Source organism: Drosophila gunungcola (assembly GCF_025200985.1).
Source record: "Drosophila gunungcola strain Sukarami chromosome 2R unlocalized genomic scaffold, Dgunungcola_SK_2 000011F, whole genome shotgun sequence".
Taxonomy (NCBI): domain Eukaryota; kingdom Metazoa; phylum Arthropoda; class Insecta; order Diptera; family Drosophilidae; genus Drosophila; species Drosophila gunungcola.
Genome location: NW_026453169.1, coordinates 2,121,103 through 2,135,504, shown reverse-complemented (window position 1 = coordinate 2,135,504; position 14,402 = coordinate 2,121,103). Strand labels below are relative to the sequence as shown.

Sequence of the window (14,402 nt, the reverse complement as noted above, 5' to 3'; positions counted from 1 at the left end):
CCCGCGATCATTGCCTTAAATTTAAAATAAGTATTATATAAGTTTCCTCAACATTTTTTTTACAGATTTCATATTTGTTTTCCAAAGTCTTAAGCACAAAATTTATGAATAGGACTAGACCTTTCCATGTCCTCGATCCACCGTACACCAGGCTAGTGTCGCCCGTTCACTGTTGCCTTTTGGAAGCTTCATTCAGGCGCTTGTCTTTCAGTTTCTGTTTCTGTATTTTTTCTTCGTTTGGTTCGGGGTTTTCCGTTTTTCTATTTCTGTTTTCAGCCGCCAAATTTGCGATGAAACAGGAACCGTTAACTGCGGCAATTTGTGCCTTCTCCCTCACTCACTTTCCGTCTCCCTCTTTGGGGTGTCTCTCAGTTAGTTTCCCACGTTATAATTCGTTAGATTTGCAATGCTTTTTTCGGTGTATTTGGACTGACTCTTGCATTGGGATTGCTTTAGTTTTGGGAAGCTTTTGGTTCTACCGCTGATTGACGGGGCTGAATATTGCAGGGGGTATTATTACTTTTAGAATGTGAAGTCTGCAGCAGACTGTAAACTTTAATTGTCATCTTTAAAAAAGAATATTTCTTCATTTTATGGGCTTGAATATTTATTTACTGGTGTTTTTGAAATATCAAAATTACCATCAAATATAAATATCTATAGTTGTACATTTGCAGAGGGTATTATTGCTTTTAGAACATTAAGACCTTAACAGACTGTAAACGTTAATTGTCATCTTAAAACTAGAATATTTATTAATATGATGGGCTAGAATATTTATGTACTAGTGTTGTTAGAATAGTACGATAAAAGTACGAAAGTCAAAGTTCAATTAATTTCCAATTTGCACATAGAAAGTGTACTTGTGAACAGATTTTAGTTTATTTGGTTCATGGGTCAGCTCCAGCTCCTTTCTCTTTATGTCGGATATTATTTGAGCCTTTAGTGGACTTTTTTAAGTCAAAAAAGTTGGTAGAGATGAACATGTACTTTATTTTTGGTAGTTAATGAAATATAAATTAACACAAATTTTCTTAGTATAGATTTAAGTGTTGCAAATAAACCTTTATGTTGCCCGAACACCTATCATACCTTCTGTGACATTACAACAAATACAACTACTAAGATTAATTGATCTCTAAAGGTGTTTTGAATTTCGGATCTCAGACACTGTGTTCCTGTACTTGTTTTTGGGTGTTTTGGGAAGGTTCCTGGGATTCCCAGGCCTTCGGTTGACACTTGGACTTGTAGCCAGAGGAATTGGAATTGCGTGAGGCGAGGCCTTTCTCTTTTCACCTCTCTATTTCTCGTTCCCTATCTCTCTCTCCCTCTCTAGCATCACGTGCAAGCAATTATTTTATCAATCATTTAGGCGCTGGAACAAGAAAATGTTGTAGCTCCTTTTCGCCTGGCTAGTCGTCTGGTTTTTTGTGGTGCTGTGGTGCTTCGGATCTTCAGCGGTGGTGCTGCTGCTGTGGTGGTGCTCAAACAGCGAAAACGCATTTAATGTCTGCTTAGTGTGATTACGACGCATTAATGCCGTGCTCTCCAGCCAAATGGCCAACAAACGTCCAGGCATCTCCACCTTGTGTCTACGTTTTGTTTTTATTTTTTTTTTTTAATTTTTGTTGTTCTTGTTGTTTTTGCGTTTTACTGTTTTACAGTCACCGGCCTCGTCTTCTTCTTATTCAGCTTTTGCCTAGCGACGTTGTTGTTGCCGTTGTTATATGTGTGTTAACTTTCAAATAAATTAAACATGAAGCTGGGATCATTTATTTCACTCGCTCCACCTAACCAGCGTGCTGCACAGCAAGAAAAATGTTGGCCGAAATGAAAACAAAATTTAATTTGGATACGAGTGCTTAAAATGAGATTAAAATAGTTAATTCGAAATAGTTAAAATACGAATATGTGTATTTTTATTTGCTTATTTTAATAAAAAACAATTATTTTATAAATTAGTTCTGCAGTTTGGTATTTAAATTTTTTCAGCTAACATATATAAACAACCAAAAACTAATAATACTCCATATAAATATTTAAACATAAAATGTAATGTGGATAAAAATGCTTAAAAAAAAAATGTCTTAAATAATGTTCTGCAGTTTAGTATTTAATATGTTTCTTTCAACCTGTAAAAACAACCAAAGCCAATGATACGCCACATAAAAGGCCATAAACTTTTATTTTAAGAAATATCAATTTCCCAGATGTGTTATATATCTCATAATTTTTGATTGCTTCTTCCTGGCTTAGATAAGTACTCGCAATTTTTACTGCTGTTTTAGTGTTTATTTTTATAAATGTACAATATATTTTTTTATTGTGTAATACTGGCCAAGTTAACTAGACGCTCGTTTGGGGGCAAGCCGTAAGCACATAAACACACTCTCATACAGACACAAACACACACACACACACGGCGCAATGTTTCTTCATTTTCACATTAAATGTGCAATCCCAGACATTTGTTTAAATTAACACGCGGCAATTACCGCTCACCAAACCAAACTCAGTCGCCAGCCCCAAAAAGCTGGGAGCTCGGCGATCCAATTATCCCAGCGGCAACTCCGGCTAAAAGTCGGAAAGAGCCTTCCAAAAAGATTCGGGCCGCCTGGCGAGGATCGGGCCGAGGTCCATTTGGTGATTTAGGGGGTTGTAAAAGTCGGTGCTTAACTGCACAATCGATCAATCCTCAGATAATGGCTGGAGTGATTGCGGGGTGCTAATTTTTAGATAAATAACATTAATTAATCTCGTAAACTTGGTTTATTCGCTGTTAAACTTATTAAGCGGCTACCTAATGGACTTGGCCTGTATTCGGTGCACATCAATCATCATGAGAGTTCATATAAAGTACCAAAAAAAGAGGTCTTAGTAGAGATAACTTTAGAGCTATCGTTTATGTGTTTTGTACTGCTTTATGCTCTCGATATCGATATTTACTTATATATTCCTTTTGGAAAACAAATATTTTAATTCTTTCCGCTGCTTAATAAAACAAATTAAACAAAATGGGATATTTGATTTTCCTTGGACATACATTCCTGTATAAAAGACAGTTACACGCTGTTCAGAAATAAATCATTTTTCCACTTTCTCAGCCATTCCCACATAAAGCACACACGTGTCGATAGCTTTTATAGAGATATTTTGAGTAAGACTCGCATTAAGTCCTCGCCTGCCAGCCCATCGATTACGTATGCGCATCAATAAATCAATGAAATGCTGCATAAAATGATCGTTTAATGCCCTCGCCCGATCGCAGTATCCAAGCCCAATCAGAATTCTCCGGCCATAGAGTTTCATATATAGTTGTGCCGACGCAGTGCAGCCGTAAAAAAAAACCACTTAAACTGCTTTGCCGCTGTTTATCTCAGCCGGCGGACAAAGAAATGCATAAATTATTTCTCGCAGGCATTTTAAAGCGCCTGTTAGCCGACTGTTAGTCGATTGCCAACTTGCAACTAGCCACTAGCAACTAGCAACTTGCAACTACCAACTGGCGATGTCCGATGGCCGAGAGCGACTCTGCCTACTTACTGGCCATTTAGAAAGCCTTCGCCTTCGCGGCCGTGTCCACGCTTTTGTCCATATTTGTACACAATTAGCAATGACACAAAAAACGAAAAAGCCAAGGGGAAAAACAGAATCGCGGCGGGAAAAAAATGCAAACGCAAAGGAAACAAACTTCACACACCATAAATCGATTATCATTGCGCACATACCCACACTCGCACTCACACACACACACACACACTGACACCATGGCGGGACACGCACACATATATAGGCATTAAATCAAATTGCGCATTTTACGCCTCGTCTGGTTTGTGCATAAATTTATTTATCGGCTTGTCCATCGACATCGGCTGCCGTCGCGTTATCGCACACGCATCCACGCCATCATCATTACCATCGGAATAATCGTCATTATCGCATTGGCGATCGTCATCATCGTGATCGGCATACGGACATCGGACAAACGGACAGACGGACAAATGGACAAACGGACATCGACACGGACATTGCGTATACGCCATGCGCGCGCGATCTGCTTGTGTCTGTGCATGCATAAAATGTATAACAAAATTGTCATTAGCGCAAAGCATTTGTTAAGCACTCAGAGATCGGGCGATAAGTCAAAGAAGGGGCCTTACAGCTTGCAACTCCTTGATCCAGCTCCCAACTTGACCATCCATCCAGCTATCCAGCCATCCACCTATCCACCTAGCCAACCAACCATCCATCCATCCATCCATCCATACATCCATCCATCTACGCCAGGAGAGAGAACACGCGCTGACAATCAATGGCGACAAGCGAAGCTGCCTGAAACGGGTCCGGTTTTGGGTTGCAGGCAGGCCAGCTATTTCACACCTTCGCAGTGTCCTGCACTCAGAAAAATTCTTACGAGTGTAAATCATATTTCTTTCCTTTAAAAAATATTTATGTTTTTAAAACTGAATATTTTTCAATTTTGCATTGTAATGTTTTAAAAATAATTTTAGTCTTACGTATGTTTGTTATGGAATTGATTTTGATATCAACCTAAAAGGACATTAACTGTTTTTTTTTTGCAGCGCACTTTATAAAAATTCATAAGGTTGTACATGGCTTTTTCTTTGCGTGCCTTTGAAGCTCTGGGATCTTGTCTCTTTGGCTTTTTGGCTCGGTCTGGGGGCTTGGTGTAAAATGCCTGCATGATTGGCATTGCTTTTGTATCTTCGGCCATGTCCGTGTGTCGTCGCCAGCTTATTGACAATGCGTCAGGCGTTTGCTCCGCCGGCGGTGGTCAGCTTTGATGACTCCAGTTGGCCAGTCGGCCAGTTAGGCAGTTAGCCAGATAGCCAGCTAGCCAGCTAAACAGAAGAGATGGAGCTCAGCTGCGACGGAGCGCGCTCTAAAAACTAGTTGCGTTGACATACCAATTAACTTGACAAATACATAATTGGTAGCAAAAACAATTAAATGTCCGCTTTTTGCTGGCTTTCTGCTACCGCCTTTTGATCAAGAACTCCATGCGAGGCATGCCCCTAAACACATGACTCTGATCGACCATTTCGCTGTCAGCTTATGAGTCTCAGAAATTCATTTAAATTTATCTAGTTGTCAACGTTTTTCTGCCGTTGCTCTTAGATATTTGCACAATTTGCTCATAAAAAACAAATCAACAAAAACAAAAAAAAAACCTGTGGGAGGTAGTAGGATAAGGGGCTTGGATTGGATTGGATGGGGGGTTATCTTGAACTGAAGACCGGGAGAGGGAGCAACGGCAGCCGCTAACGAAGCGCCGCCAACGTCTTGGCGATGCTGTTTGCTGATTTTCTTGTGGGCTGCCCTCGCTGGCTGAAAATACCCTTAGGGGATGGAAGGCATACCAGATATGATATGTATTTAAATATTAACTTTTAGGTCGCATTCAGCAAGATACGTTTGTGAAAAAACGCAGAAAAAAATTATTTTTATCAAAATACTTGGGGTATTCCGAATTTACCTATCATTACAAAATCATAAATAAATTTTTTTCTTAATCAATTACAAATTTAATCACTGTACAAACCACTATGAATTTGTTTTTGTTTTTTTTTTTTTTTAATTAATAGAGTTGTTTGTTTTGTTTTTTATTTTTTTGTTCAAGAACCTATTATTATTATTATTATTATTTATTAACAATTTTGGTATAAAATTATTTTATTATTTATTTCTTCAATTTAAAGTGACAAAAATGACTTATTTAATCAAACTCTTAACAGTATTCCTGAAGTTATTTCAACATCTATTAATTATATTTATATTTTAAAATAAGTTTTGTTGATTCATTGTGATTTTTAAGTGTACAAAAACCAAAGGTTTAGGTTAATAAACCGTTAATTTGTTAGTATACCACAAAAGCTTAACTGATGGGGAACAAGTCAGCTTATAATAATCGTTTTGCAGGGCGCCTTATCTAAAGGGCATTCCCTGTTCACCATTGTATCTTCGGTTTTGACTTTTCTGGCCTTTTTTTTTGGCTCCTTGGCTGTGGCTCTCTTTGGCAGGTGCAGTTTGCATTCGCTGTGTTGTTGCTCATTAGTTTTTTCCCTGCTGCCACAGAGTCTACGTCTGTTACCATTTTGGGCTGGCTGGGAATCGGGCGCTGGATTAGCCGGGCAGGCAGCAGGTACGGTAAGTCTAAGGTAAGACTGGAGGTGAGGCGGCGGGGCAGCCGCCAAAAGGAAAATCGAAATGTTTTGCAGTGTGTAGTGTGGGAAAACTTTTATTTCAAGGTTCAAAAGACGCCCGCAGAGTGTGAAAAATGGCTGAAACAAAAAGCCAGAGCTGCGGCCGAACGGAGGGTATATGTGTATGTTATAGTGAATAGAGTCTAGTGGCGATTTCAACCGATGGCTGCCCCCACGGCGTATGCGCAATGCCATAAATCCAATGTGACTCGTCGGTGGGCCAAAACGTATCGGAGTCAAAGCTGGTCAAATGATGTGGCCCAGAAAGCAAACGGTTCATGTGTGAAAATTGCAGAATCCAAAAGACACAGACACGGATACGCAGCCATGTTGTTTCATAATTATAACTTAAATACGACAGTTTCATATAAAAATCAACTAGTAAATCAACGTAAGCTCGCCTGGCAATTAAAGTGGCTAGAAACGTAACACATGATGGCTATGATGCCCGGTGGTGTTCGGTGGTGTTCGGTGGTGTTCGGTGGTGTTCGGTGGTGCTCGGTGGTGCCTTCTGGTGGCTAGGTGCTGGTGCTTCGGTACTTCGGTGCCTCGGTGGTGCTTGGCCAAGCACGTCGCTAAGTTGGGCCCGGAATCGGACTTGGAGCCAAGTTGAGCTGCGCTGCCCAAGCCAGCCAAGCGAACTGTCAATTATAACCAATCGCACACCAAGTGCACATTAAACCCTATCAACTGTTTTTGTAATTTATTGTTCGCTTGGGTTTTTCTCTCTCTCCGCCGGCCGCGTCTGCTTCTCATTTCTAAAGTTGCAAGTTTTGCAGTCGCATTTGGTGCGAGATCCGCATTGCACATAGCACAAACAGCGCTGCACAGTGGGCCAAAAAAAGTTGTCGCAGGTCACGTTGCCGAATCTGATTGGAAATAATCTAACAAGAACTAAGTTTATTTTATTTTCCAAATTAAATCTTTTAAAAAAAGTCTAAAAGTCAATCAAGTCAGCTTAATTAGTTATTAAGGACTTGTGGGACTGCCCAATTCATAATTTATCTTATTTACTTTTAATTCTGCATTCAGAGTTGTTTGCACAGTATTTAAATTTTAAACCAAAAAGAACCTTGGTTAAATGAGTTTAATGATTTCGTACGTTGTACAAATGATTTTAATTATTTTAAGCCCATTCCACAACACTTAATTATCTTCACTGCTATAAGTTAAAAATAAAATGAACTATTTTATAAATATAATTATTATATTTAATGTTTATTTTGTAGTAAAAGGAATATAAATATAAAGGAATAGTGTAAATTAGGGGATCTTCATTTTTCCTTTTATCTTATTTATGATTTAAATTGTTAAGTTATTTTATGATTATTTTAAAGATCGTTAGCAAAAAAAAAATATAAAAAACTTGTCAAATTTAGAGTCGTAGGATTTGCCTTAACATTTTGTTTTGTTGCTCATGCCTTTAGACATAAAATTATGAAACGTTTTTAACTGGTATATATTTGATAAATGCAGCTAGTCACCTATAGTTATACTTCTCTAAAACTAGGACTTGAAGGTATCCCTTTACCCAGCTACCTATCACCACGGTTCCCTCTCTCTGGCGATGACTGCTTTTCTTGGCTTGGTCTGGGGACGATCTGGCCTCATCATAATTATCACCGACTGCGACTGGGGCGGCACGTTCGACTACGCACACTAACCGAGGGGCGGGAAAGGGGGAGTGGCAGGGGCTGGATGGTTGGATGAAAAAGGGGAAGGGGCTGCTGGTTGCTGGCTGCTCAACGTAAATCTAGCTAAGTCAAATGAGCAGTTTATGGCCACAGCGACGACCATTTGAAGACGCGCCAAAGGAGCCCGAGATGGAGGAGCCTGTCTATATAACATCGCATCGCATCGCATCGCATCGGATCGGATCTGCCGGGTGCCACTTGGGGGCAACATTCACTTTTTTTATTGCACCACTTTGGCAATAGGCACAAGTGTGATTTCAAATCTCTGGGTCGCCCGGTGTTTGGTGGTCGGTGTTTGGAGCTCAGAGTTTGGGGTTTGGAGTTTTGGGTTTGCTGGCTGTGGCCTGTAGCCCGTTGCCAAAGCCAAATTGGCAGAAATATGAAGTCAGCGTGTGCATTTCGGTAAAAGCGGTGATTACACACACACACACACACACACACAAACATGCGGATATACTCACTCGTATTTGGACAGGAGAATGGCCATTTGGGAGACGAGAAATATATGACAGCCGGAGAGTTGCCACATAATGCGCATTAGCATACGCCATCGTAGCGTCCAGTATCCAGCTCCCTTCTCTCCACTCCACTCCATTCCCATTCCCATACCCATACCCATTCTCATCCCATCCGATCCTCAGTACTCAGTACCATTGCTGCTGGACTTCCCTTTCTAGCAATTGCAAATGGGGCAAGCGGAAAAGACACAGAAACAGCAACAGCAACAGCAACAGCAAACAGCACTGTGGGCTGACGTTGATGGCCAGTTCAATTAAATGCCATCAATTTTAATAACGCGCCTGCCCGGGCTAACGGACCTCAACCCGGGGCTTACTTTACCTGCCTCCCTCGAAAACTACAGTCCAACATCTGCCACTACAGCCTCCCCAAGGCACAGTCTCTGTAAATTGAAACAGATTATTTGCTAATAAGTTTCTTAAATTCAATAGGGCCATCTAAGTTCAAAATTTACAATTTTTTTAAATAAGTTTAAGGGCAGAAGTATGTTTCAAATTGTACGAACCAAAGGAATATATATTCTAAAATAACTCTAAACAATGCACATTTGAACAATTACCCTTTGAGTCGAACTATTTTTGAACTTTCTAACATCGAAGGTTTTTTTTATAAACGACCTAAATGTATTTCTTGTAAGACATTTGCTTTTAAATAGGTAATAAAGTACTTTAGCTAGCTAGTTAAGATTAGGATAGTTAAAACGCTTTTATTTCGCTCTAAAAGTTTTTATCGTAAACAACTAGTACATGTTTTCTAAAAAAAAAATGCATAAAATGGAATTACACAACTGTAAGGGCTTCTAACATATATTCTGTGAGTGGGGGACGGAGGTTTTACTTCAAGAAGTACCACTGTAAGTCTGCAACCTCCGTCTGCTACCTTGGGCACTATAACCCGGTGCTGGTGAAACAAAACGCTTGCTGGCATGGAAATTACAAATGCATCAAGCCAGGGCACACATGTTCAGACAGTCGCAAACGCACTTGAGGCACTTGAGGCCAAGAAACCAGCGGACCAGCGGACCAGCGGACCATTCTCTGCTCCGCCGGTCAGTCGCAGTCTTGGTCTAAGCCCGGTTCGGATGGTCTGGTTGCCGTGGCCCTCGGTCATGTGGAGTTTGCAGGCTTGACAAAGCACTTAAGCCTGGGTCACTTGTACGGTTCGCCTCTGTCCCCTTTCGCTTGGCTTTTGTTTTCGACTCTGACAAACGAGTTGCAACGCCAAGAAGAGTGAAAATTGAATGTGCTTAGCGGGCGAAAAATCGCGGGCGGCTTGCAGGGTAACGGGAATAAATGTTAAATACTTATTCAACATGTACTACGGTTTTAATTTGTCAAATTTTAGGTGTTTAGTTTCAGGCAAACTTTATGATGACCACAAAAATATATAATTGTTTTTGAAAGCTTTATATGAGTTTCTCAATTACTTATTGGGAACATAAAATACCTCCTGCTAGATTTTTATTTCACCCACTGACGATGAATTCAGTAACTTGTCATATTTAAGTGTATTTGCACATTATGTTATATTAAACAAAAACATTGGGTTTTTTTAATTGGCATTCAAATCAGAGGAGTAAAACCAACAAACTTGCTTATAAATAATATTTATCACACAGTAATTATCACTCAATCTCTTGACCTTTTTATCGGATATATTAGTAGGTAATTAGTGAGAAAAACTTATATTTTTCGTAATTAAGCTACTTTTAGCTATATTCCAAATCGATTGCCAATGTTAATATTAAGTTGTATTAATAATTTTTAAGGTAAATAAGAAAGTAAAGAAGCCAGAGAATCCTAGTCCAAATAATGCAGTAAAGAAGGTAGCCAAGACAAGTGGCAAGCTTGAGCAAACTTCCCAGCGAATTCGGTTTGCTCAGCGGAGCGGAGTGGAGCACCCTTCAAAATGGGGGGCAGGTGGGGCTGCGGGCTCTTGGCTAACGGCAGCAGCTGCAGTTTGGCTGGCAATTGATGTTGATGTCGCGGGCGCCAAAATCGACACACTTGTCCCAACTGCAACTGCAACTGGAACTGCAAATGCAACTGCAACTGGCAGCCGAAAGTGGCAGTCGTAGTCGTCGTCTGGAGCCCAGAGTACAGGTTAAATGGATCACGACTGCACGGATTCGCTGTCCGTCTGAATCGGAATCCGCGTCTTCGAGACTTGGAGTCTTGGAGACTTGGAGTCTTGGAATATCCGTCCGTTCGTCGGCGCTGTCTGCCGACCATAAAATACGCGACATGCAAACGTTTTTGATGCAATGAGGCGGTCGAACGAAATTAGGAAATTGTGTAAAGACTCTCGACTGACAAGCCGAAGTGTTCCCGGCCGGCTGTTTCCATGATCTTTAACAAGCATACTCTGCAAAGGAAACTCTCATTTAGTTTTTGAAAATCAAAAACATCAAAAGCAAATTTATTTTAAGTTATTAATATTTAAGTCAATTCAATTAATGGGTTTATTTGTTCGTATTGCAGCAAAACGTTTATATATCAGACTCAAAACATGGAATCTTCTTATACATTGGCATAACTCTTAACTCATAAGCTTCTTTACTTTCCAAATAAAAGACTGTTGCCAAGGGTATCGAAATCTTCGGCTTATTAAATTAGTTTTGGCCTGCCTTGTTTTAGGCTGGTAGTTTGGCTCAGTTTGCGGTTCATTTACGATGCTCATTAGGCATTGGCGGCCATAAAGTGGCCCCACCATTTTGGCCATTTTGTTAACCGAATCACAATTGGCTTTCCTAACCGTCTCTGTGTCTTCCCCTCTTGCAGCGAGCACTTCGCATGGAAGCAGCAGCAGCGGCGGCTCTGGCAGCTGTAAATCCTCGTCGGCCACCAAGGCGGCTGGCTACAGCAATGGCAAGCTGGGTGGATGTGGATCCTCCGGCTCGGGCTCGTCCTCGGCCTTTGGAGCGGGCTCAGCTGGTGCCGCATCGTTGGGGGCCTTTGCCCGCCAGCAACATCAGCAGCTGCAGCAGCAGCACCAGCTGCAACAGCATCAGTCGACGCAGCAGCAACAACTTTATGCCTCCGGTGTGTCCAAGTTGCCATTCTCGCCGTTCTTTGCGGCCTCGCCATTCTTTTTCACCTATCGACGGATCAGCGGCAACGGCAGTGGCAGCGGTAGCGGTAGCGGCAATGGCAGTGGCAATGGCAGTGTCGGCGGTAAGCATGAGGACAACAACAACAGCTGCAGCTACAACAACGGCAGCAACAGCGGCAGCAGCGGCGCAGGATCGGCGGCGAACAGCATGCAGGACTACGACCGCAAGTTCTCGCTGCTGAGCCTGTTCAAGAACCCCTACAAGTTCGGAGATGGCCAGGCCGCGAGGAAGTCCTCGCCCTCGGGCGCATCCAGCAAGTCCTTGGCCTCGGGCGGCTGCTCCTCCTCCTCGCCCAGCTGGAAGAGCTACGCCGGCTCGGGGTCACCACATGCCGCCCTCAATCCCGCCTTCGGAGGCATGGCTCTGGGGGCGACGCGCAAGGACAGCAGCAGTTTCAGTGGGATTAACTTTGGCGGTGGCGGTGGCTCCGCCTTCGGACGATCGTCATCCGACTCGACGGCCAACGGCGGCTACAATGATCTCTCCAAGAACCGCAAGGTACACAAGTGCGACACCGAAGGATGCGACAAGGTGTACACGAAGAGTTCGCACCTCAAGGCTCACAAGCGTACGCACACAGGTGAGATGCAGTTGATTTTATTTTAGTCAAGCATTTTTTCACGCTTATCAAGCATAACTTTATGCAATTAATAGTAACAAGAATGCTGATCTCATGTGTGCTATAGAAATCCTATGTCAGTCTTTTATCATTTTCATCGGTGGCACAGACTACCGAGAAAACAGTTTATGTCTTTGCAATAAACATTTTTGTCATAGATGTTTTTTTTGTCGTTAAGTATCGAAGGCATAATAAAAAAAGTATGTTTTTAAGTTATTCATCATAATTATAAGAATTAAGGGGCTTTACCAAAATACCGATGAAAAATGTACCGATTTATATGTATTTTGTGGGTTTTTTTTAAAGTTTCCTTTTTTACAACAACTTTGAAAACTAACGAAGTTATGTGCTGTTCTCGGAGTTCCCGAAAAAAAGGCCCAACTACTGACATGATTTCGAATCCTACTACTACTCATTTACTACTCATTTGTATCTTAAACCAAAAACTTCAACAATTTTGTTAAAGGTGAGGTGTTTCCTTACAATAACCCACAATTTTTGAAAAATATCATAAAGTAAAAAGGAGTACATGGTGTCTTTTGTTGGGGTACAAGAAATGTTCGTTTCTTAATACCAATTTTACAATTTTTAACCAATCATTAGTAAATATATTAAAGTACACTCATTTTCAATTCGATCGATTAATTTCTCGTTGAGTTATTATGCATCAACTTACAAAAACTATCGAGAAAGCGTAAAATCGATTTTGGTAGTACTACACTAGTATGGTCCCTTAAGTCGATTTATAAACATTGAGCCTTTTAATTGGCTATGGCCCCTTTAAAGGATATATTTTGTGGTTTTTCTCAAAATTTTTGTGTCATCCAAAGTAAAGGTACACTTTTTTCAATCAAATAGACAAAAGACAAATCAAAAGGACAAACTATTTGTTTTAACCAAACTAACCGGAAAACATCCAATCTTTTGCAGGTGAAAAGCCGTACGTGTGCACGTGGGAGGGCTGCATCTGGCGCTTCGCCCGCTCCGATGAGCTGACTCGGCACTACCGGAAGCACACGGGCGTAAAGCCCTTCCGCTGCCAGCTGTGCACCCGCAGCTTCAGCCGCTCGGACCACCTGTCGCTGCACATGCGCCGCCACTGAGGACTTGGAACTGCCCGTCTGGCCATACATACTCGTACTAATCCGAGTACTCGTCATCGTACTCGAACTCCAACTCGAACTCATATCCGAGAATACTCATCTGAGATGCTGCGGGGAGCAGCTCTTGATTATTTATATGCACTCGAACCACTTCCATTGATCATTTACGGAGACCAGATATTCCATGTCGCTTAAGTAGCTCAATTTAGACCTTAAGGGGGCTCAAAGCCCAACATAGACGTAGTTAAACTGTAGTTACAGGGCGGAAAGATTTGTAAAATTTTTCACATTTTAAGCCCAGAGACAATTGCCTTCAGAAGCCAAGTTAACAAAGTGGATTTTAACCTACTACACATAGAAATATCTGCATAGTTAAATATACATATACATACAGATAGTTTTGGATTGGTGCTAGCAATTTGCGTGTACATAGATCTAGATAAACATTTACAGCCTAGTTCGGTAAGAAGAAATTTAACTAATTTTAGATAAAATTTTTATTGGTTATTAAGTAGAAAATTTTATACAAAAACCATACGAAAGAGGCAAAACAACCGGAAGAGCCAAGCAAAGCAATATTTATATAAATATATATAGAAATTCTCTCATCTGTAGGTTATTTAAAACATTTTGTACTATACGCATATGATGTGATAGTTGATGAGGATTTTGAAAAAAAGGGGATCGGCAAGGAAAGTGTTGATTGGCTAGACATATGAAACTAAAACTGACTTTTTTATATAACTTACATTACGTAGATCATTTTATACCTTTGAAATATTGGAAATAAAAACATAATCTTTTTTACAATTTACTAAAAACTATTTTTTTTAAGAATATACTTAATTGCAGTTCTTTAAACACCCTTTAGCATTATAAGAATGTTAACACTCAAAGAAATTCTGGTATTACTCAGTAGAGATACCTATGTATACATTTAAAACTGCCTTATAGCTACGGAACGCACTGTATTCCCTGGCGAACCCCGAAAGCAATTTGCCTCATACCAACTGTCATCATAGATTTTAGCACACTCACAGACAAACACAACAAAACAAAACACAACACACAAAAGCAAAACAAATTGTATTATTTTTTGAGAAATAAAAGAAAAGCGAATACTTTTTTGTA

The 14,402-nt window shown here is 40.7% G+C and overlaps 1 protein-coding gene across 2 annotated transcripts in view; it reads left to right on the top strand.

The window, feature by feature from the left end:
• Positions 1-14,402, top strand: part of LOC128255609 (Krueppel-like factor luna) — a 39,819-nt gene extending 25,417 nt beyond the window's left edge. For both annotated transcript variants that reach the window (XM_052985312.1, XM_052985311.1), the window contains 2 exons: positions 11,218-12,129; positions 13,099-14,402. In XM_052985312.1, the coding sequence (XP_052841272.1) occupies positions 11,218-12,129; positions 13,099-13,271 (1,085 nt within the window). In that variant the 3' untranslated portion in view covers positions 13,272-14,402. The remainder of the gene's footprint in view (positions 1-11,217; positions 12,130-13,098) is intronic.